We start from the raw sequence: 24,392 nt of genomic DNA on the forward strand, positions 1-24,392 counted from the left end.
GCGGATATAGCCTCTGAGTCGGCTGTTTTAAAATAAAATCCATTCCCAAAGCTCAACAATTCTCTTTCAAAACGCCTTTATTGAAATATTAACAAAAATATTCCTATAATGGCGAACAGTCGTCCAATCAGCTTCAGTCTAATACTCTTAAATTATGATTACAACAAACAAGTAACGACTATCACAGGTAACGCTATACGTGGATTGGTACGTGAATACGTGGATTGGTATCCACGATGGAGCATAAAACCTGGGAAACGCCTGCTGAACCAACACCAACAGCTGTACTACCGAACCCTATCTCCACCTCCACGTGGTGACAATCCTACACGGAAAACCGATGTTACGAAGCCACGAAAGGAAGCTCGGACAGGATGGATTTTACAACGACGAACCCGGCAACAACAACGGATTAATGATTTGCGCATTTTCTCATGGAACGTGCGCTCCCCGTACAGAATGCTGCTGAGCAGCTAGCCGATACCCTGCCCCAATATAAGGCTGATGCAACAGCGTTACAAGAGATGCGATGGATAGGGACCGGTTTCCTGGAGAAGAGCCGCTACACCATATATATTATAGCGGCCATCCGGTAAACCATGTGCTCGGAGTAGGTTTCTTAGTCAGCCAAAAAATGAAACCTGCTGTTATCGGCTTTGAAAATATAAGCGAAAGGCTATGCACTCTGCGTTGCGAGGCAAGTTTAGAAATATAAGCCTCGTAAACGTTCACGCCCCTACAGAGGAGACTGCAGAGTCGGAGAAGGATACCTTCTACGAGGCAGTTGAGCGGACCCTCGAAGCCTGTTCCAAGTATGATATAAAAATCATACTGGGGGATTTCAACAGTCCAGTAGGGATGGAGTCCGTATTCAGACGATATGTCGGCTCTCAGAGTTTCCATAGTGATACCAATGATAACGGATTGCGCATTATCCAGTTAGCAGTGTCCCACAAAACGGTTGTTCGAAGTACCTGGTTTGCGGGGAAAGCGGTTCACAAACATACCCGGGCCTCTTCAGACGGGACCACTTCCAATCAAATTGACCACGTACTGATTGAACGCCGCCACCTCTCAGCCTTGATGAATGTCAGAACATATAGGGGGGGGGGGGCCAATATAGACTCGGACCACTATCTCGTTGGCATGGTGCTTCGAGCTCGAATTACGACACCATCTACAATCCCCTCTGAGAATCAGGTGAGAGTGAATACTGAAGCCATCCATAACACAGCCCTCCGCGGCACATATAAGAGGGAAATGGATGCCGCAATAATCGCAGTCAACAGAGGTCCTGGAGATGAAGCATCAACAAATGATCTCCACAACCACCTGAAAAACTTTATCATTGATACGGCCACAAACATACTTGACCCCAGCCGCAAAAAATTCGGAATGGCTGGTTTGACAATGAATGTAAGCTAGCAACGGAACGGAAGAATGCTGCGTACCGAGTAATGTTGCATTCTCAAAAAACGCAGGCACGCGCAGAGACTTATCACGAACTCCGTCGAGCGGAGAAGCGACTTCACAGACGGAAAAAGGAAGCCTGGGAGAACCAACAAGTCTGTGAACTCAAAAAGTACAGGGAGCAACCGCACCAGGCGCGGAAGTTTTACCAACAAGTCAGCAGGATGAACCCTTATACACCTCGATGCTCAACCTGCCGAGACAAAGAGGGAAATCTGATTTCCGATAGAATGGGCATATTGGAGCGATGGGTTCAGTACTTTGATGAGCTACTGAACAACCAGAACATCAACGAGTTGGACGTCCCGTCAACTGAAGACGACGGACAAATACTGCCACCACCAAGTATAGGAGAAACATTCCGTGCAATTCATCGGCTTAAAAATCATAAGTTAAATATGGAGGTAACCAGCTACACCAATTGGTTTATCAACTTGTGCTCAAAGTGTGGGACAGTGAATCAATGCCTGACAACTGGCAAAAAGGCATTCTCTGTATCATACCAAAAAAGGGAGATATCAAACAGTGCAGCAATTATAAAGGTATCACGTTGCTAAGTACTATCTTTAAGATATTCTCCTCTATCTTGCTAGGCCGGATAGTCCCATACGCCCAGAACATCATTGGCCCATACCAAAGAGGCTTCACTCCAGACAAATCAGCAACAGATTAGACTCTCTCTGCGGGAAGCGATGGAAAAACTGTTGGAATATGGACAACAGTTGCACCATCTATTCATCGACTTTAAGGCCGCGTATGATAGCATAGCCAGGGTAAAACTGTACACGGCCATGGGAGAATTCGATATCCCGACGAAATTGACTAGGCTGACCCTGACCAATGTGCAGGCCAGATAAAAGCAGCAGGATCACCCTCAAGACTATACGACATCAACAACGGTCTACGACAAGGGGATGCCCTATCATGCGTCCTCTTTAACCTGACCCTCCAGAAAATGATCCGTGATGCTGAGGTAAATGCAAGAGGTACAATCCTCTTTAAGTCCACCCAACTACTGGCCTATGCTGACGATATCGACATTATGGGAAGAACCACCCGAGACGTACAAACTGCCTTCATCCAGATCGAGTAGGCGGTGCGAGATCTTGGGCTGCACATCAATGAAGGCAAGACAAAGTATACGGTGGCAACGTCAGCACCGCAAACCAACCAACCAACAACATCAAACCGCACTGGTTAAACAGCAAGAATGAGGATAGGAGAATACAACTTTGAGACCGTTGATAATTTCTCGTATCTAGGGTCGAAAATCACAACCGATAACAGCTACGATGATCAAATCCTGGCACGATTGTTGTCAGCCAACAGAACCTATTTCAGCGTACAAAAATGCTCGAAACGTCTCACCATAGGGTCAAAGCTCTTACTGTACAAGACAATGATCTTGCCAGTCCACAAGGACGAAATCTATGAGCGATACCATGACCGTTTGGTCGTGGATAAAATCCGGCTCAACAAATTGCGGTGGGCAGGTCACCTAATCCGTATGGGTGAGGATGATCCAGCCCGGAAAGTCTATAAGGGCAATATCTATGGTAGCAAAAGAAGACTAGGCAAACCCTGCCTGAGATGGAACGATGGCGTAGGTCAGGACGCCAGACAGCTTTTAGGGATATCGAATTGGTGGACCTCCGCGCAAAACCGGGATGTCTGGAGTTCCTTATTAAGGCAGGTCTAGACCGGATACCGGTTGTTGCGCCGTTGATTATGATGATTCCCAAAACTCAACAATTCTCTTTCAAAACGCCTTTATTCAAATATTAACAAAAATATTCCTATAATCGCGAACAGTCGCCCAATCAGCTTTGAAGTCTAATACTCTTAAATTATGATCGGTTACAACAAACAAGTAACGACTATCACAGGTAACACTATACACTGGTGAGCCCTGGCTCCTTCGCAAGGCCGGAAAGTACATTTGCATGAATTTCCTCGGTACTCGAATATCGTAGAGATTCACACGACAGAAATGCTTCATCCCACACACAACACCATACAATCCGTCGTATTCCAGGCAATAAAACGACGCATCGTACGGATCCATCCATATAATTTCATCACGGTTCGTCCTACGATCAAACATGCGAAACGTTGTGTCGAAATTGGCTGTAAGTATGGTATTTTCATCCTTGTACCGTAAATCATAAATCGACAGCGTGTTGGAGTCGAATATTCGCTTGGTTCCACTGTAAGAGAGATAGTAGAAATAAGCCTCAAACTCTTTCAAATGTGAATTATCCTTCTTACGTCTCAATGTCGATCTCCCGCAGAGCTCTCCTTCCAAAGTCAGTGTACATCCCGCACGCGATTTTATCCCCACTTTCAGATATTCGAAGGCATTTGTATGGCTCTTTGAAGTCTTTAACTAATTCAAAATTAATCAAACCCAGCTCAATTGATTTTGACCAGAGTTTTGTAGTTTTATCCGTGCTTGTAATGAACGTTGAATCGATGAAATCAACGCACGTCAGGTACTCCTTAATTCCGTGCAATCGTTGCTCGGTGAGGTAATTGTCTTCATATATGAAACAGCTTCCGCAAACACGGCCCGCAAAAATGGTGTTGCCTTTCTTCGTGAAATGCGATATGTCTGACTCCTCCAACGAACTCAATTCGCACAAATACCTCCTGTCAACTGCTTCATTTCTAGTTCTTTTGTGCACACGTATTGCACCGGCGTGCGACATGTAGAAGAGATCAGATTCAAGTAGCACTTTGGAAGGATACCATTTTCTATGGTGGAAAAGCACTAACTCTCTGTAGCGCCCGTTGATCCAGTTCTCGTTCATTTTGATTCGTTCCCGGTAAGAGTACCTGGTGAAAGATCTGAATAGTTGCGGTGGTTTAGATGGAACATTAGAAGAAGATAAAGAAATAGCTTTGATGAAGGAAAATTCAACTTTGATAAATAATTAAAAGGAGTAAAAGAACTGATGTTGAATTATTCAATTGTAAGCAAAATTGATGGGACTCGATTTATTGAACTCTGTCAAGAATAGATAAGATACATACGAGGTTAGACAATTAAGTAATGAGATTGATTTGATTGCCGCGCTTGTGGTAAACCTGCAACTTCCTGGCATCCTTCCCCTCTCCATTGATATATTCACCATCGCTCTAGCTTGTTTAGTTCGCCTGCTGTGTCGTGCTGAGTAGACGTGTTGGTGGTGCTCGTCACGAAAATGGAGAAACGAGCAACGCGTCACGATAAAATTTTGCGACAGATTGGGCGAAGCAGCTTCGGCAACGTACGCTAAAATTGTAAAAGTGCATGGTGATAGTGCTCTTAGTCCTGCCCAGGTGTTTCGATGACATGAAGAGTTTAAGGAGGGTCGTAAAAGCGTGGAAGACGAGGCCCGAAGCGGGAGACCAGTCGAGGTGCAGACTGACGCGAATGTCCACCATGTGCGCGCCCTAATCCATGAAGATCGGTGTTTAGCCGTTCGAATATTGGCCTCAGAACTGGGTATGAACCGTGAAACAGTCAGACAAATTTTAACAGACGATTTCGGAATGCAAAAGTTGTGCGCGATGGTTTCAAAGAACCTTCCTGAGGAGCAAAAGCAGCATCGAATGACCGTCGCTGAAGACTGTTTGGAACAAGAGGAAAACGATCCCACGCTGCTTGATCGATATAATATGTCACCCTGCGACATATTTTTTGGAACAAAATCGGTGGTTAAAGGAGCCCATTTTGAGTCAATTACGGATATCCAACCGGCCATGACGAAGGTACTCGCGGACATCTCAGTCGAAGCGTTCCAGAAATATTACGGAGAGTGGAAAACGCGCTGGTATCGCTGTATAGCTGCACAAGAGGACTACTTTGACGGTGAGGGCAGAGTTGTAGAACAATTTTTAAATATACGGTTTTTATGGAATCAGTCTCATTACTTGATTATCTAACCTCCTACACTTCTTCTCGAGTGTCCTATGCTATATAGTTCAAAAGTGAGCCAATCGTTGGTCTGGTAATACTAATGGGCCTAATTTCATAGCAGAACCAGCAGCAGAAATGATGCCCTTTTTCATTGTTTGATATATTTATTTACTAAACTCGGTACGTCCCATACATTTTGAATCTAAACTTTGAAAGTGAATACTACTGATGCCATCTATACGAAATTTACGAGTATTGTTGGACGCTAAAGACCACAGCCCTAACATTATTGCCGGCGATTTCAACGCAAGGGCGTTGTACTGGAGAAACCGAGTGACGAACGTCAGGAGACAAATCCTTCTTGAAATCTTTGCGGAGCTGGACATCGTGCTAATCAACGTTTGTTCCACGCCTACCTTCCGAGAAAGAAGGCTAGGCTTGATCGTCGGTCTCATTTACCACAGTATCTCGTTAGCGACAAGGATGGCCTGAAATTGACTGCTAAAATCCACGTGGTCTTTTCAAAACTGATCATTAGATACCTGGAAGTAATGATTGATGATAACTTGAGCTTCAATGGGCACCTGGACTATGCGCGAGAAAATGCATCAGAGGGACAAAATTTAGTCGCCGGCTGCTTATCGCAGAGGTGGATTTGAAGCACATATAGAACAGTAGCCGGTGAGGCAGTGTGTGTTAAATCTTCTAGCGAAGGAGGCACACTCTCTGTCAGGAGAAAGAGGGCAGATGTGGCTGTGTACTTCCGAAAAGCCATCAGGAAGGAGTTTTACTGGACATGGCAGCAACGGTAGAGTGCTTCCAGAAGAGGCTGCTGGACCTATACACTGATCTCGTGTATTGAGATATAGATCGAACGAAAACACAGAGAATTGAATTACCAGTTGTTTACGGAACACAGTGGATACAGGAAGTACTTGCATCGCTTCGGATTGGACGAGTTCACAGATTGGCCCGGATGCATCATTACACCCGAGGATCCAAGGCATGTTATTTTCCAATGTCCCAGATTCGCAGTTGAAAGAAGGAGGTTAAATGACACCCCCTAAACGTAATTATCGGACCCCATTATCTATGGAGTAGATGCTGAGATCGTATGCAAATTGGAGCGCGGTAAATACAACAAATAACTCCGATACATGGAAATATGTACGAACTGGGTCGAGCCGGTAAAGCGTAACAGACCCATGACTTTATCATGCTGGGGTACACGAGAGACTACTGAACTAAATGGAAAAGGTGGGAGTAATCGCACCTTTCTAAGTGAAGTTATCATTCCATCTAGTAACTCATACCATACGATTTTCTTTTTTACAATATCTACCCAGAATGTCTCTCGAATAAAATGCCAGATGGTTTCGTTAGAGGATCCACAGAACGCTCGTGCATCTTAACGTATTTCGGTTGAAGGGTTCCATCAATAACATTTTCTCGAGTGAGATATGTTTCGTTCTATGATACTTTTGTTCGGCAAACTTGACTACCTCACCAAATCAATCTTGGACCTCGGACCAACTGGTTAAAATTGATTGATTTCAACAATTCTTTTAGTCACACAACTAAGGCTGCCTCCATTGTACTCAAAGCTACAGACGTCTGATTCACAAGTCTCCGAAATACATTGGAACCGACTAATATCACCAGGTAGCCATTGACTTTCTTTCAATCCAATATAGAAGTTGCATAATCTGCATCAGGAAAGGCTATCAGATCTGTGGACTACTTTTAAATGCTTCGTCTAGGGTTGCACTAACTTCGCAACGGAAGACGCAATGTCTGGCCAAGGTCTTTGTGAAGAATACAAAAGATCTGCGATAAATATCCAATATGGCTGATCCTTGCGGTTACTTCCTTTTTTTGTTCAAGGACGTTGGTCCGACTTTCATTTAAATTCTGATGCATTCCGCACCTTGAACTCCAATTCGTCGAACCAAACTAACAAGAGTATCATACTTAGATCGTTATATATGCTAATTTTTACTTCCAATATGCATGCAAGTCTCTGACATGCTTGATGTCAAAACATTGATTGAATAGTTTCTTGATTAATTTTCTCATTACCTCGTGCTATAATAACTACTAGGTGACACAATAACAATAAGCATTGTCGTTCGATAAGAAAAACACGATTTGGCTTGAAATATTTTTGAATTATTCATTAAGTTCTCTCTGAACTTCAATACACTTATTCCACTGATCTCCTCCTAATCTATGGATTCTCTCCCTGAACTAGGAATCCGAAAAACTGGACCCTAACTCAGTACGGGACTCACACCACTCCTTAGAATCATTCCGGTAGAACCATTTTTAAGGTTTTGTGTAAACACAAAACCTTATTAAAATCGGTTTACCGTCTGTCTGTCTGTCTGTCTGTCCGTCTGTCTGTCTGTCTGTCTGTCTGTCCATCACACGCATTTTTCTCGGAAACGGTTACAGCGATTGACACCAAATTTGGTAAAAAGGTGGGAACTGTGAACGCTCACACATACAGTGAGTTACATCCTCTTACGTCGAATTTAAGGGGGGGTCCCCATAATTTTTTTTTTCATCAAATATAGTCATGTAGGGTATCAAATTAAAGGTCTCGGTTAGTACTTTTCGAAGCTGGTCTTAGTTTTCACATTTGTTGGAAAGGTGGGGAGTGCGGGTGGTTGAAAGTGACCATTCCTTTACGGGGGCCATTCTTAGAAACTACTCAACCGAAAAATCTGAAAAAAATCAAGAGGCTGCCACTATATAGTGCCTGGGCTCCGAAATACCTTCCACACTGATATCTACATAAATAAAGTTAATAATAGTATATTACTATAATTTTTAGTAATTCGCTGCAGAACCCCCCTTAAATTCATGCTAGGACCACGAAATTTCGCAACAATATAGGGTATAATATAGAGCATGATCCTACCAAGTTTGGTGGAAATCGCACTATTACTAACAAAGTTATAATACGTCAAAATTGTCGCTTCTTTGCAAATTCAAGACTATGAATATCAATATCATCCGAAAGTGGATATTCCCACATAATATATGGATATATTACGTGCTACGTACTAAGAAATACACAAAACCTTTCGTACCTGAAGCGTCCAGCTTTCGGTTTCCCGACTTGTTGGGGCATAGTGACGAAAAGATGCAATCTGTTTTACCTTTTCTTAAACGCTCGAAATGTTACTGAGAATGCGTTATTAGCAAATAAGGTACCCATTGAACACAAAGCTCTGGAAGGGTAAATCTTCAGCCAAAAAACTGTTAACATTGCCTAATGAAATCCCTAGGGCTTCTACTATACCAGTAAATCGACCTAAACCCATATCTTCTATTTTCGCTACGACTTGAATTTTTAGATGTTCTCTGTGTGGATCTTCTTCAACAATTGTACGACGACATTAAACTAATTCCCCGATCCATCTTTCTACTGTTCTAAATGAAGGCGAAGAGCCCTTATACACTTTTAATAACCATTCACGAATTTGTTTTTATGCTTCATCTTTCAAGATGTACACGATATTTACTTAGTAAAAAATGCCTTGCAGGTCAATTTCAACGGATATAAATTTACAAATGAGTTGGCAGATCTACACGAAACTTGACACGTATTTATTAAGCAGTGGAACTACCTTTAGAAAAAGGGGCGTCCACAAACAAGGTTAGGATAGTTTTTCCTTGTTCAAGAGGTTCTCCAGACCGATAATTATCGAGAACCGAGCCCTCACCCGGACGAACTACCTCATGCAACTTAGAGCTAAAATAAAAAAAAACTGTCCGAGTTCATCAAGGACAAGCACAACGTGCACAAAGTCATTAAGAACATGATGAGAACCATTAGGGAGCTTTATAATAGGTCGCAGTAGGAAGAAAGAAGACATAAGGAAAAGCCGAGACCTGCTGCCCCAACAGTGTCAGAGGCGACCCAAGTTGCGCGAAATCGCTCGGTCATCTCTTTACAGCCAAATAAAAGGATGCGAGACAAAGCACGGAAACCAGTTAAACAAACGGAACTAACAGCTAGGAAGGGGAAAAACATGCCCCAAGTGGGAACCTCGGCTATCGAAGCGAAACGCAGGGGAAATAACAACGGTGGATAGACCAAGGTCGTTAATAAAAAAAGGAAGAAGAAACCAAAGGAGCGAATTGTCTGCAGTGATACTGAAACAGTTCAAGCTGATCCCGACCTAAGAGACCTAGGCGAAAATATCAGCAAGGATCTCGATGAGGTGACGTCCAGAGAAGAAATCTGCACTGCCTTGAAAAACCAATTCAAGTTGGAGGAATTTGAAGAAGACTCCATCGTGATTCTGAGAAAACCGTGTGGCTGTACTTAAACGGCCACAATGCCACTTCACACACCCCACTATCAGGGGAGGCAGCACAGAAGTTGGTGGTCAAACCCATATCGGTAAATGAGTCTGGTTCAATTATAGATCTGACATTTGCAAGCAGCAATTATAGATCTGATATTTGCAGCCAGGCTATCACCTTTGAACTATGGAGGAAGCAGAGGCAGAAGACCCACACGCCGAAAGTCAAAATCGAAAGAAGGATGATCTGCAAAAGCGAAAGAACAGCAAACATTCATGGAGAGTCTAACAAGACGAGCACCTCCATGAATAGAGCTCTCCATATAATGTAGTACATCGCCAAAGCATATGAAGCATCGATGTCTAGTATATGTTCAATCGCCAATAGAAGAAGATCGTCGAAAATCATACCCCTATCAACAGGAGATCACTGCCACCTTCAAGTGACCTCTGAATGTGACGCCAATTCCACCGGTCAGCAGAGAAACTATTGAAGATATGCAGTAGAATAGGCGACAGTTAAGCTCCGGGTGTGGACGGCATAGCGGCATAAATATATATATATCCGAGGGAATCCGTTGGACACACAGGTTGATTCCTAACATCGGGGAATGGCTGAAGAGCAATTATGGAGTGATCAATTATAATCCCACCCAGTTTCTCACAGGTCATAGAGGATCTCGTCAATATTTATACCGGTTTAAATTTGTCACCGTCTGCGAAGAATGTTAGCATGCCAGGATGATCTATGACCGCAGCCATCCAGGGCAAACCGCGAAAAGCGGAAGAGGTCCGGAAGGCGCGGTTACGAACGCCGCGCATAAGAAGAAATGAGATCTAGCTAAAGTGAGCTAACGCCGCCATGTGAGGTAATACTTCAAGGTCCCACGGGGCAGGAAGGGGAGTCGGAAGTGAGTTTAGTGGGTTAAAATCTCCCATTCTGACGTTTTCAGGCTAAGGCCTTTTGAAGATTTCTACCTCATTATAAAATATATAATGGCTAAAGCAAGAGCAGTTGGAAGTTGCCAAAGATTTATCCCGGCCACAAACACTCACCTGTTCCCGTATTACGAGTGAAATAAAAAGTACACCCACGTGACCCTGGGGACGCCGTTGCAGATGCCTACCTTCTACCTTGGATGGAAACGGGTAAGCTACAGAAAAGCCTTACCGCATTCAGACTCCAAACGAATGGCATTTGGGTATCTATGTCAAACAGATACAGCGATTTCATGTTGCCAAGATTCCAAAGTTAAGACCTTAATAATTACGGAAGATTGGATGGCCTGAAATGACAGTCACCTGGGAAACGAATGTAGTGTACCCGCACTATCCCATAGTACACACAACATAAATAACAAATCTAAAATCGTAAACACCAACCACCATTATTAATGACATGGGTTTGCATGCGGAACAGCATATATATGTAGCAACTAGCCGGTCACCGTAACGTAAACAAAACATGTTTCCATGCATGTGAAATCTGAAATTTTGACTCTGTATGGTGACCGTGTATGTAGATTTTATAATTGCTATTTTTGTTGTCGATGTTTTTTAATTTCACGTTATGGGTATCGTGTCTATGCTCCTTGAATAATTTGTTCATTAAGACTCAGAACAGCGTTAAGAGAACCTAAAGATGAAGCACACGCGTGCTAAAATGCATATTCTGGAAAACCATATAATGAAGGTGAAGTAAATTCATACTAGAGAATGGACGAGGAACCAAAACAGACAACATTTTGGAAATGAATAAAATCAAAATAAAGATATTTATAGGTCCAATAACTGCTCACTTCTCTCTTCGGAAGCATCTGCTATAGGTATCTACAATGCAGTCCCAATACGCAAACTTTGCAGTGAGGAGAATAAGATGGCTTTTCATATCATACTAGACCGCCCCACACTTGCACGATGGGGAGTATACTACCTGGAGAATAACAAATCTAGAAAAACGACTTGACCAGATGCACTAGCCGGGTATATCCTAAGCCCAGCGAATAGGCCGTGACAAGTCACGTAAGCGAACTTTGATAGGACATAAATACAATACATCAACAGATGGTATGGTATGGGACCACAACATATGATCCTAGACAAGTTACCACCCCAAACTCACGTCTTCATTCGTTTATTATTCACTTATATGATCATTGTCGCACGAGTGTTCAATATTATATCATTCCATTGCTTTTACGTTTTTCTAATTCAAAATATTTACTTTATTTCCTTCAAAAAAAAATTGTTTATTCACGTTTCCTCTGAGTGATTTCTATTGCCTCACTTAATCAATACTCTGATTCCTCTCCCGCCCGCCTACAAGAAGGCAATTACAAATATCAATTGTATGATGCATTCATAACATGGATTATCGTCAACATAAGCATCAAACGTCCATTCAGAATCTAAAAACTATCTGGCGCCTTGTCAGTCTCAAGTAGAAAGTCTTACCAGAAATTGCTGATTATCTGCTCGTATATTTGTGATTCCGGAAATTTGCATGATTTAAAATTACAATTAGATCTAGAATCTATTTTGCGGAAAGTAGTATTAGTATGGCTTATAGCGAAAAATGTTTAATTATTGGCGAAGCAAAGATCCCGAGTCGATTTATCGATCTGCATGAAAGACCGTACTCCTAGTTCGAGATCTGGACTAGGTCATGGGTTTGTCTCATTCCTTATCAATGAAATTGCATTAATTAAATTATAAAGACTACCGGAAAGAATCAAAGTCCTATCAGTAATTAAATAAGAAAAATATAGACTCACAGTACACGCGATCCATTTTACTTTTCAATGTTTACATCTCGAATGGATGGACTTTGTAAAAAGATTTTTGTTGGAATATATGTATACATAATTTCAAATATTGGTGTCTCTGTTCAGTCAAATTAATGAAAGATATAATTTTATTGTCGAAAGCTAGCGATTAGTTTGAAGAGCCATTTCTATGTTCTTCCACGTACCTGAATCATACGACACGTAGGTTGTGAAGAGAACTGCCTTTATCCTACCATCCAAAGTTAATTGGAAGAAACACCTTGACATAGTGAATAGTTTGGAAGAATGGCATAATGTACATATATATGCGCTAGCGGGCTTGGTTTTAGATAACAATCAATTTAACCTTCTGAGCCCTAAAATGAAACAATAATACGATTCGAAAAAAGCGCATGAGTTTAGTGGAAGTCGACCGCATTCTTGCAAATAAGCGCCAAATTAAAGTTACCGATGGAGTGATTTGACTCCAGCAACATAATGGTAACAATAAATCTGTATCATTTGCCACCCCTCTGAGCAGCTTTGGCTGAATATTGTGCATGCCATAATTTAATCTATTTCCCTCTGGTTCACGTAAAATTACCAGGCTCTCTTGCACATCTACCTTTCTACTATTCTTGAATTTTTTTACTATGTACACGGTCCCCGATGTGATGCTATGTCCTTCCTCTATGATCTGTCGTGCTACCATCAACTTCAGAAATGTCCTCTTCCTTTTATTTTTCCTGACTTTTTCTGTTTCTCTCTGATCTCCCGAGTGTACCGTTACCGATCTTCTGGTTTGTCCTATGTGATCCTTCTTACAGTTAATTTGTATACTCCGCGAAATTCGTGTTTCAATTTGTGGTCTTGGGGGATTCTAGTCTGATTTTATTTGGTGTATATGCTTCTGACAGAGCCGCCGAATGTGACTTCTATTCTTCTCTTCATTGCGATGTTGTTGAGGGACGACAGCGCCAGCACTGCTTGGTGTTTCGCTTTCTTCCTCATGTCTGATAAATGTCTGATAGTTGGAAACCGTTTTTAGTTCGAGCATCGATGATGTATTCCTTCTCCTTTATTAGTCCTTCTACACTGAAAAAATCTGTGGAGCATTGCATATAAGATGCCATTTGATAAGGACGGGAGTGGTTTGAACTTTCTGGAATTGTTCGAGTTTTCCTATGAATGTCAAAGAGGATCCCCTTTTCTCCACAAATAATTTTCATATCCAAAAATGGGAGTTCTGCACCGTTTTCAATTTTAATCGTAAAACATAAATTTCTGTGCGTCCGAAGCTTTTCCAACATTGCTGCGTTGTAATTTGATTTTCACTATCACTGGTATATTCCCTTTGTTTGCTTTCAAAGAAAACACCGGCTTCTCTTGCAATTTCTTCAGCTTTTCTTAGAGGGCCGGCTTATTTCATTCTTAGGCCGGCTTACTTCATTCTTTTCAAATGGGACAAAAAATTGACATCTGTCTCTCTTTTATTTGAAGCAAATACAGACAATTGTCTGTCTGATGTCTGAAACAAACATAAACATTCATCTAGCATAGACGCAGATATTTGTCGACGTCATCATCTCATACGGGGTGCGCAGGGAATAGTGCCCTTACAATACGGTCCATCTGCTCGGCCTTAAGTGAATAGGGTTTCCGTAGAGCCCCGATTTTCCGGGTTACCAGTTTGTAACCGAGTCCTCACGGGTCCCCATTCACCTCGTCGACCAGATTTTGCCAGCAGCGAGCTTTGCTCTTGTTTATTGCGCTGCGTAGTCTCGTTTTGGCTGATTTGTACTCCGTCATTGTGGTACATGCCTCCTCTCGGTCGCTTAGACGTGGTGTTAAGCGGCGGAGCCTGTGACACTCCTTCCGGAGCTCTGCGATTTCCACTGTCCACCAATACATGGAAGGTCTGCCACGTTTCGATGCCCTCCTGGGCATGGAAGCTCCGCAGACCGTCGTTATCAGGTTCATAACTGAATTTACGACAGTGTCAGCTACGGCTCCACCGCCCCCAGGGGTACCCTCCAGCGCGGCACCACCTGTTTGCGGTGTTCACTTTCGCGACGTTCCATACAAAAAGATCCCCGGAGTTGCGCACACCGAGAGTTTGTGTCCACGACTTCGAAGGTTCGCTTGCCGAGAAGTCTTCCAGATCTCCCCACCCGTCCACCAGCGACACTAGTGATTCCGACGCGAAGGTTACGTCTGGAATGCTTGCCTCGCAGCCCGAGCGCCGGAACGCTGGGGTGGATCCGGTGTTTAAAACTTCCAGTCCTCTCCTCGCCGCCATTTCCAGAATTCGTTTCCCTCTGGACTCTGTGTGAGGCATACCCAATTCAAGTGGCCTAGCATTGAAGTCACCCCCGACCAGGATCCGCCCATCTGTGCCTAAGATAGCGTCCTTCAAAGCATCAAGCCGCCGTCAAAAATCCGGCATCATCTCATTCGACACTAAAAAACGTTATCCCTGAACACCGAATCCAAACAAAGCCGTCCCCTCGGCCTTGGCTAAGATCCTTAAGGAGGGTACCGTCCCGAACCCAGATGGCAGCGAAACCTGATATGTCAGGATCCCATGAAACTGGGCCCTTGTTTTGGTACTGCTCACTGATCAGCACTAAATCAGCTTTAGCCTCCGCAGCGAACTGCGCTAGCAACTCGTGAGCGGTTGCACTCCGGTGCATATTGATTTGTAGGATCGTGTCCTAGCTCTTACCAATTCTGCTCTGAATACTGGACACCGCCCCGAGCCCGCAGTGTGCGCAACGTTCTCATCAGTCGCGCCACAGTCCCTGCTTAGGACGCAGCTTTCATTTTCATTGCAAGTGTTCGCTTTATGGCTTGCCTGACCGCATTTACGGCACGTTGTCCTTCTGCCAGGTCCCCGACAGTTTGCAGATATGTGCCCATAATCCAAACATCTGTAATATTTAGTTGGGGCGGCCCGGATACGTATCCTACACACTACCCAACCAATTCTAATTTTCCCGCTGTTTAGAAGCTTCCTCGCGGATTGTTCGGCAACTTCCACCACAGTGAGTTTTTGGCCTCGGGAGTTCGCTGAGGTGATACCAATCCGGACATTGGTTACCTCCGGACATTCGAATTTGATGGCCTCTTCTACTTTGTTCTTTTCTGTGAGACGGTCAAGGTTTCGGATTTCCAAAGAACACGTAGGTTTCAGGCTGGAAATCAAAGCTTTTTCTCCCAGAAGCCCCTTGACTGCTTCATAGAAAGTAACTTTATTTATTGTCTTCGGGCCTAGTTCGACTAGGACTCCACCACCCTTTATTTTACGAATGGAAGACACTTCTGTTCCGTTATCTTCGGGTTTAATCTTGTAACGGATTTCGCTGAGGACTTCCGCAAAAGTCTTGCCTTCCGTCGGCTTACTAAGTAAAGCTGGCCCCGTCCTTCGTATCCGCCTTAATTTTAGGCAGAGGTTTTTCTGATGGTGCGGCGTGTTGTTGTCTCTTCTTCCTCTTCGCCTTCTTCTTTTGAGCCCTGGAGAGTAGAAGTGAAGTCTTCCTCAGATGTTACTTCCTCCTTTCGTTTTTTCCCAAGTTCGCTCTGCAATGGGCTGTCAGCGATCCGTTTGGTACTCGTAGTGTTTTCATCGGGAACCGCGGTTGTTTCTGCTTCCTGCGGATTTTCTCCTACTTTCCATGTCCGCCTATAATATGAAATCCTGTCCAGGAGCTCCTCCAGTTCCATTAGCCCGTTTTTCACCCCCTTACCGAGGTTTTACTGGAGGAACGGCGCTGATCGCATGTGCTTCACAACTGCCGCGCGTTTCTTAATAAGCCGTTCCTCTTCAGCTTGCGCCAGAGTAGTCGACAGTGCTCCCTCTCGGCTTATATTCGAAACTATTTGATTAGTTTCCACAGTTTCCACTGTGCCTTTTTCCGCAATTATAGCACTGCGTGGTATGGTCTGGGTTCCTGACTACGTTGCGGGTGCCGCATCACTTTGCGAGTCCTTCTCTCCGTTTGCGCGTCCCAATGTCTCGTCGGGTATTTCAGCCTTTGTTTGCGTCCTTCGCTGGACGCTGGGACGAACGGCGCATTTTCGTGCTGCGAGTAAACGCAGCCAGCTCACTCTCCACTTCCACTATCTCCTCGTTTGGTTTGTTTTTATTCTCCATTTAAGTTGTTTATTAGCGCATCGTGTGCAAGGCAGCGGGCCGCAATAGTAAGGAACGGGTATACCCTCGGGAGCAAAGCCCCTACCCCAGGCCTAATCTACGATTAGCTGATCCCGAAACTCACGGACGGATCAGTACTCGCTCCGGGCAACGCGGTCTACTAATACCGATTCAATGCACACTACCCGAACAAATTCCCGAAGGGGCTGGCTCCTGATACACGCCACAACTACCACCTTGGCAGAGCTAAGCTCACATCACCCCATCGACGTCGACAAGGAGTTGCCGACGGCTCCGGGGACTGCCAGTGTGTCCCGGCGTGTATCGGTTATTAGCAGTTCGCTCTTCACCGAGAAACTTTCTCGAGGCTACTACCTAGGACGCAGGTATTATGCCAGCTAGGGGAGCAAAACTAATTGCTCGGGCACCTCGGGGACGCCACTCCACTCCCCGCATCGTAAGCGACCCGTTAAGGATCGTTGACGATCCCTGAGGTCATCGTTGAAAATTTGGCACGAACTTTGTCCAAAGAATTTTAAGTAACGAACAGAATCGTTTGCAACAAACGTTCGAGAGAATTCAAATTATTTTGATTGCCGGAGGTTCGGAAACGCACACAATCAAATCTCCTGGCCTGAAAAAATCCTGGATAAGAAAATCCTAGGTGAAAATCACACTTCTGGTCTACCTACTGAGTAAACCGTGGATGCACAATTTTATGCGGAAATGTTCGGTACGTGCATGCGAAAAAACATCGCCAGTTCGTGAAAACTCCGCCCTTCCAATGCGCTGGTAAGGCGTTGTCACCTGCCCTCCTTCAGCACAGATATAGCTCTACCGGATTTTTTCTTTTTCATCGTCTGAAATGGGCCCTGAAATGATTCAACTTTACAGAAAGCGGCATTTCGGTGAATGCTTCCAAAATGCGTTTGGTAACCAGCAGAGACATCCTATTTCGAAAACTATTAAGGACTTTCTAAGAATATGAGTAATAAATTGTCGTTAATACGTAATAATACGAGCCATGTAGCCTGGGTGAAGCGAAAATAACTTTGCTTTGGATTGAAAGAGAACCTGTTCACTTAGTAACCACTTTCTATTCGACTTTTGGAGCATATGTGGCTCAGTGTCTAATGCACAAACATCAATTAAGGACGATTTAGCTGCTTCACCTTTGATTCGATATTCATCGATTGATTGGTACCCACGATGGAGCATAAAACCTGGGAAATGCCTGCTGAACCAACACCAACAGCTCTACTACCAAACCCTATCTCCACCTCCACGTGGTGACCGCTGGGAGCTCTTTCTTAATGAAAAGCTGCAGACGGAAAAGGATGAAGGCGAGTCTCCCGCGCCTAAAAACGGGACAAATTGTACCAACTGGTCCTCCAGGTTGGGGGTTGGGTAGGGCTGACAACCCTACACGGAAAACAACTTGTTACGAAGCCACCACAGGAGCCTCGGACAGGACGGATTTCAAAACGACGGACCCGGCAACGACAACGGAAAAACAATTTGCGCATTTTCTCATGGAACGTGCGCTCCCTGTACAGAGATGAAGCTGATGAGCAGCTAGCCGATACCCTGTCCCAATATAGGGCTGATATAACAGCGTTGCAAGAGATGCGATGGACAGGGACCGGTTTCCTGGAGAAGAGCCGCTACACCATATATTATAGCGGTCATCCAGTAAACCATGTGCTCGGAGTAGGTTTCTTAGCCAGCCAAAAAATTAAACCTGCTGTTATCGGCTTTGAAAACATAAGCGAACGGCTATGCACTCTGCGCTTGCGAGGCAAGTTTAGAAATATAAGCCTCATAAACGTTCATGCCCCTACAGAGGAGACTGCAGATTCGGAGAAGGATACCTTCTACGAGGCAGTAGAACGAACCCTCAAAGCCTGTCCCAGATATGATATCAAAATCATACTTGGGGATTTTAACAGCCAAGTAGGGAAGGAGCCAGTATTCAGGCGATACGTTGGCTCCCATAGCTTACACGAAAAAACAAATGATAACGGACTGCCGACTATTCAATTAGCAGGGTCACACGAAATGGTTGTTGGAAGTACCTGGTTTGCGCGGAAAGCGGTCCACAAACATATGTGGGCCTCTCCAGACGGGACCACTTTCAACCAAATTGACCACGTGTTGATCGAACGCCGCCACCTCTCAGCCTTGATGAATGTCAGAACATATAGGGGGGCCAATATAGCCTCGGATCGCTACCTCGTTGGTATGATGCTCCGAGCTCGAATAACAATACCTCCTAGAATCCCCTCTGACAATCAGGTAAGAGTGAACACTGAAGCCATCCACAACACAACCCTCCGCGACACCTATAAGATGGAAATGGATGCCGCAATAACCGCAGTCAACAGAGGACCTGGAGATGAAGCATCAACAAATGATCTTCACAATTACCTGAAGAACGTTATCATGGATACGGCCACAAACATACTTGACCCCAGCCGCAAAAGGAGTCGGAACGGCTGGTTTGACGATGAATGTAAGCCTGCAACGGAACGGAAGAATGCCGCATACCGAGTCATGTTGCATTCTCAAAGAACGCGGGCACGCGCAGAGACTTATCACGAACTCCGTCGAGCGGAGAAGCGACTTCACAGACGGAAAAAGGAAGCCTGAAAGAACCAACAAGTTTGTGAACTAGAAAAGTACAAGGAGCAACCGCACCAGGCGCGGAAGTTTTACCAACAAGTCAGCAGGATGAAGCCTTATACACCTCGAAGCTCATCCTGCCGAGACAAAGAGGAAAATCTGACTTCCGACAGAATGGGCATATTGGAGCGATGGGTAGTACTTTGATGAGCTACTGAACAACGAGAACATCGACGAGTTGGAGGTCCCGCCAACTGAAGACGACGGACAAATACTGCCACCACCAAGTTTAGGAGAAACAGTCCGTGCAATTCATCGGCTAAAAAATCATAAGTCGCCAGCAGCCGATGGAATTACAGCTGAATTGGTTAAATATGGAGGCGACCAGTTACACCAAGTGGTTCATCAATTTGTGCTCAAGGTATGGGACAGCGAATCAATGCCTGACGATTGGCAACGAGGCATTATCTGTCTCATACCAAAAAAGGGAGATATCACACAGTGCAGCAATTATAGAGGTATCACGTTGCTGAGTACCATCTATAAGATATTCTCCACTATCTTGCTAGGCCGGATAGCCCCATACGCCCAGAACATCATTGGCCCATATCAAAGAGGCTTCACTCCAGGCAAATCAGCAACAGATCAGATTTTCTCTGTGCGGCAAGCGATGGAAAAACTATTGGAATATGGACAACAGTTGCACCACTGTTCATCGACTTTAAAGCCGCCTATGATAGCATAGCCAGGGTAAAATTGTACACGGCCATGAGAGAATTCGGTATCCCGACGAAATTAATAAGACTGACTAGGCTAACCCTGACCAATGTGCGAGGCCAGATAAAAGCAACAAGATCACTCTCAAGACCATGCGACATCAACAACGGTCTACGACAAGGAGATGCGCTATCATGCGTCCTCTTTAACCTGGCCCTCGAGAAAGTGATCCGTGATGCTGATGTAAATGCAAGAGGTACGATCCTCCTTAAGTCCACTCAACTACTGGCCTATGCTGACGATATCGACATCATGGGAAGAACCACCCGAGACGTTCAAACTTCATCCAGACCGAGCAGGCGGCGCAAGATCTTGGGCTGCACATCAATGAAGGCAAGACAAAATATATGGTGGCAACGTCAGTACCGAAGACGAATCAACCAACAACATCAAACCGCACTGGTCAAACACGAAGAAGAATAAGGATAGGAGAATACAACTTTGAGACCGTTGACAATTTCTCCTATCTAGGGTCGAAAATCACAACCGATAACAACTACGATGATGAAATCCGCGCACGGTTGTTTTGAGCCAACAGAGCCTATTTCAGCTTACAAAGACTGTTCCGCTCGAAACGTCTCACCATAGGGTCAAAGCTCTTACTGTACAAGACTATGATCTTACCAGTCCTCATGTATTCCTCGGAAACTTGGGTTCTTAGCAAGAAAAATGGCGAACTCTTGGCTGCGTTCGAGAGAAGAATCCTTTCCGTAGCCTACACAATGACGAAATCTATGAGCAATACCATGACCGTCAGATTGTGGACAAAATCCGGCTCGATAGGTTACGATGGGCGGGTCACTTAATCCGTATGATGATGAGGATGATCCAGCCCGGAAAGTCTATAAGGGCAATATCTATGGTAGAAAAAGAAGACGATGCAGACCCTGCTTAAGATGGAGCGATGGCCTAGGTCAGGACGCCAGACAGCTTTTAGGGATATCGAATTGGTGGACCTCAACGCAAAACCGGGATGTCTGGAGTTCCTTATTAAGGCAGGCCTAGATCGGATACCGGTTGTTGCGCCGTTGATGATGATGATTCATAAAAATACGTCGTTCATTTCTGTGCTGACGATTGATCTGATTATCGTCCTTGTCTGCTTTAAACATTGGATTGAGAGGAGAGCAGAAGAAAGAAAGGGTGGAGCAAAAGGTCAAAACGGCATTGCAACTCTTCCCAAACTAGTTTGTAAGGCGATTGATGGTCACATCCGTAGCACTGTTGCAGATGCACTCGAATGATTAATCTTCACCAATTCCATCATTATGAAACATACTTTAGCATTCGTGCTTACCAACAACCACAGGATCCTTCAAGCCGTCTGCTACTAATAAATATTGCAATTTATAGTATTGAAGTGAAAAATGAAACATAGAAGACAGTATTCCTTCCAAACCAAGAATTATGAAAAATTTTCAATTTAAAGTATCTAAAATTACCTCTTACAATTAGCAGAATTGCCTTTATGTCCGGTCATTATCAAATCAAGACTGCGCCTATAGTAAATACTGTGCTCGATGATGTCCTGCAGCTTCGAGCAAGTAAAATACAGATTTTCGATGTCCGACTCATCGCAGTAGTCGAGTATCTTCAGCACAACATAAACGTTTAAATCACAGAATCCGACCGGCGACATTGTACAATATTTTGTCAGAATGGACACCTCCAATAAAAGCAAGCTTCACGGCCTTTAATGGCCAAGCCCTTAATGTAGCCCCCTCGATCAAAGGATCACTGCAAGCAAAACTAAACCATATCCAATTTGTTTGAACTTATAAAACGACTGATGGCAGGCAGTAAACTAAGTTGACAAATGTGCGCCCATAACCTAACACTCGTAGAAAAAACCTGGGAGGAGCGCGCAAAATTCGAATGAAATGGGATGCAGAATAGAATGAGCTGTAATCGTGCAGGAAAGACACCAATAAAATTCCTTGAAATCAAGGATTTAAAAAGAAACGCATTCGCCACAATTCCAAATTGTTTATTTCTATCACAACTAATAAATAGGACCATCGTCCAGATTATCGTCCTCTTCATTGAAAGCTTCCCCATTGTCGAAATAGTTGTTACCGTAGTCATTCTCTTCGTCCATCTCGTCGTCCTCGTCAATTTCAGGCTCCTAAAAATATTGAAACGTTGAACAAAACCCGCCAACAAAGCTCCAAGACGACATTCACAAACCTCTTCTTCCTTCTCCTCTTCTGAATCGCTTCCGTGAACTGCTTGCTTCTCTGGATTCTCGTCGATTTTCTCTTTTTGCTCGAGCACCTTCAACCGATCCTCGATCAAGTTTTCTTTCTTCTTTTTCGGCAGAGTCGGTGCTGTGGCCACTTTCCGACGTTTCCAGTTCGGCCTTAGTTCTGCGGGCATCAAGTGCCATGGGATCTCTACCTTTGATTTTTGCTTGCTGTTTTCCAGGACGTTCTGTTGTGATAAATGGAGATGAATGCAGATTTACGTAAATATTGATGATAAATTGAAATGACTTACCACAAACTGGTCTGAATATCTTTGTATGTTGCTATTGTTGTGAACCGCTGGCTCTAGGTGATAAGGCGAATCTCGCATCTGAGTCAGGAAGTCTTCCTTCCACAAAGTCATATAGTCCTGAACTGTCGAGTTCTGCAATTTACGGAAATATATAAACATAAAGCATCTTTCTCAGGAAGTAACTCACCTCCAATGGTACAGGCTTCGACAGTAAAGGAGGAAATGTCGGAGGTGGAGCAGTTGGCACTGATGGAATATCCTTCCCTACGCATCCTAAAACTTGCAGCTGCTCTTGAGTCAAAGAAGAACCAAGCCTTCCTCGACCACGTCCTGCCATTTCTCTCCGATAATTCCAGCGTCTAGTTAAAAACTATTTTGTTCTAGAGTTCTGCACGTAAACAAACCCAACACATGTTGTTCCTCGGACTTCTTGTTCTTACAAAATTCCAGTGAATACTTACATCTGAAAACAAAGCATTCGAGTCCACTTGCCAGAGTGCGCTGCGATCACTTGCATGCAAAAGGGTGGTTTTCAAAAGCTTTCCTCCCGAAGTGGAAGCACTTGCGAAGTGTCATTACCTCATTTGTCAAAGCGGTGTCTACCTCCGGACTTTTGTGCGATTTCCGTCAGCATTTGACTAGTTAAAAGGCAAACAAATATTCAAATCGAACAAAATGCTTGCCAGACAAATTATCCTTCGTTCTCTAGCCGCTAGGAATGGTGAGTACATTGTTTAATAGCAAATTGCTTTAACCTCTAATTACATAACTTATCGTCCGTCTGATCGAATTTTTCTTCTCGGACTCCAGCTGGTGCTCTCTCAAGAGCTTACCACGGAGGACACCACAAGGTAGCCACAATGAACGATTTGCCCGTCCCCCAAGGTGACTGGCAGGAGGCTTACCAAAAGAAACAAGCCAAGTACAACGCCGTGCTGGTTGCTGGCATCGCCATGCTAGCCACCGCTATTGGATTGGTGAGTGATTTAGATTTCAATTATTATTCACCATTTGCAAACTTACTTGTGTGAATTTCAGGCAAAATCAACCGGCCTCATCCAACTTAACTTCAGTCCACCAAAATCCCTGGATTAAATTTGTGTTATTCGAAAATTGTACTAAAATAAAGTAGAACCTAATAAATATCTAATAAGCGTGTTTCGAATTGGTTGCTTTCGAGAATTAGCTGTGGTTGAAGTTTCTTGCGTGGATTTTTTCAACAAGCAAAGATATCATCAGTGTGTAGCGCACAAAGTCGGAACTTTGCTCTTCAAAAAATTTCTTCTCCCACAACCAACCCTGGGACTCAATCCACCAATTGCTGCGGTTTTCCCTGCTTTCTGGTCGCAGTTGTTTGTGTTTAGATATTTCATTAGTTACTATTTGACGCAAAGACGGATTTGGCTACCGTAACGGTCACATCTCCAAAATACTGGGTGCAACAAGAACATCGTGAAGAAACCACCACATCTCCTCAGAAGCAGGGAATGCAGCAGCAGAAAAGAAGTGGTCAACTGCCGGCATTTTCCGAAGGGAGAAAGATCCAAAAATAAGTCAGAAGTAGGCGTGCGGACGGTGAAACAGCTGACCGCATCCGTGAAACTTAGTAATTAAATGTTACTGCGGACTGTCCAGCGGTAAAAGCCATGGTATCTAACGGAGTGACTAGTTGCGGAAAAAGCCGTCTACGCTTTGTCGAGGAGAGAGTATCCACTAATGGAGAATACTATGTATAAGGAAAATATCGTCCTAGTGTTGGCACAATGCCTCAATAATGTCTTATCAATTTATGAGCGTAACTGCATGAAACTTTGACAACTTATGAAGCGATTTACAAACTCTTGGTAAATGAAATCTGTTTATGATGTCCAGCCCGAAAAATAGGTTGCAGT

At 44.0% G+C, this 24,392-nt stretch overlaps 3 protein-coding genes across 4 annotated transcripts; 1 reads left to right on the forward strand and 2 right to left on the reverse strand.

Moving 5' to 3' along the window:
• Positions 1 to 3,228: 3,228 nt before the first annotated feature.
• Positions 3,229 to 21,816, reverse strand: LOC119649362 (F-box/WD repeat-containing protein 4). 2 transcript variants are annotated; one of them, XM_038051476.1, is made up of 3 exons: positions 21,447 to 21,816; positions 3,739 to 4,305; positions 3,229 to 3,677 (listed from the first exon to the last, which is right to left on the reverse strand). In XM_038051476.1, the coding sequence occupies exons 1-3, from the start codon at positions 21,641 to 21,643 to the stop codon at positions 3,245 to 3,247; spliced, it is 1,197 nt and encodes a 398-aa protein (XP_037907404.1). In that variant the 5' UTR covers positions 21,644 to 21,816; the 3' UTR covers positions 3,229 to 3,244. The 2 variants fall into 2 exon arrangements, with proteins under 2 accessions (XP_037907404.1, XP_037907403.1); XM_038051475.1 differs by having other exon boundaries at positions 3,739 to 4,317.
• A 154-nt stretch (positions 21,817 to 21,970) lies between these two features.
• LOC119649363 (DNA-directed RNA polymerase III subunit RPC7) lies at positions 21,971 to 22,929 on the reverse strand. The gene is made up of 4 exons (XM_038051477.1): positions 22,688 to 22,929; positions 22,501 to 22,632; positions 22,192 to 22,434; positions 21,971 to 22,129 (listed from the first exon to the last, which is right to left on the reverse strand). The coding sequence occupies exons 1-4, from the start codon at positions 22,835 to 22,837 to the stop codon at positions 22,007 to 22,009; spliced, it is 648 nt and encodes a 215-aa protein (XP_037907405.1). The 5' UTR covers positions 22,838 to 22,929; the 3' UTR covers positions 21,971 to 22,006.
• A 110-nt stretch (positions 22,930 to 23,039) lies between these two features.
• On the forward strand, positions 23,040 to 23,662 carry LOC119649364. Its single transcript, XM_038051478.1, has 3 exons — positions 23,040 to 23,221; positions 23,311 to 23,477; positions 23,539 to 23,662. Exons 1-3 carry the CDS (start codon positions 23,176 to 23,178, stop codon positions 23,593 to 23,595), a joined length of 270 nt encoding a protein of 89 aa, XP_037907406.1. The 5' UTR covers positions 23,040 to 23,175; the 3' UTR covers positions 23,596 to 23,662.
• Positions 23,663 to 24,392: the final 730 nt, after the last annotated feature.

The sequence above is a fragment of the Hermetia illucens genome, chromosome 2 (genome assembly GCF_905115235.1).
Source record: "Hermetia illucens chromosome 2, iHerIll2.2.curated.20191125, whole genome shotgun sequence".
NCBI lineage: Eukaryota > Metazoa > Arthropoda > Insecta > Diptera > Stratiomyidae > Hermetia > Hermetia illucens.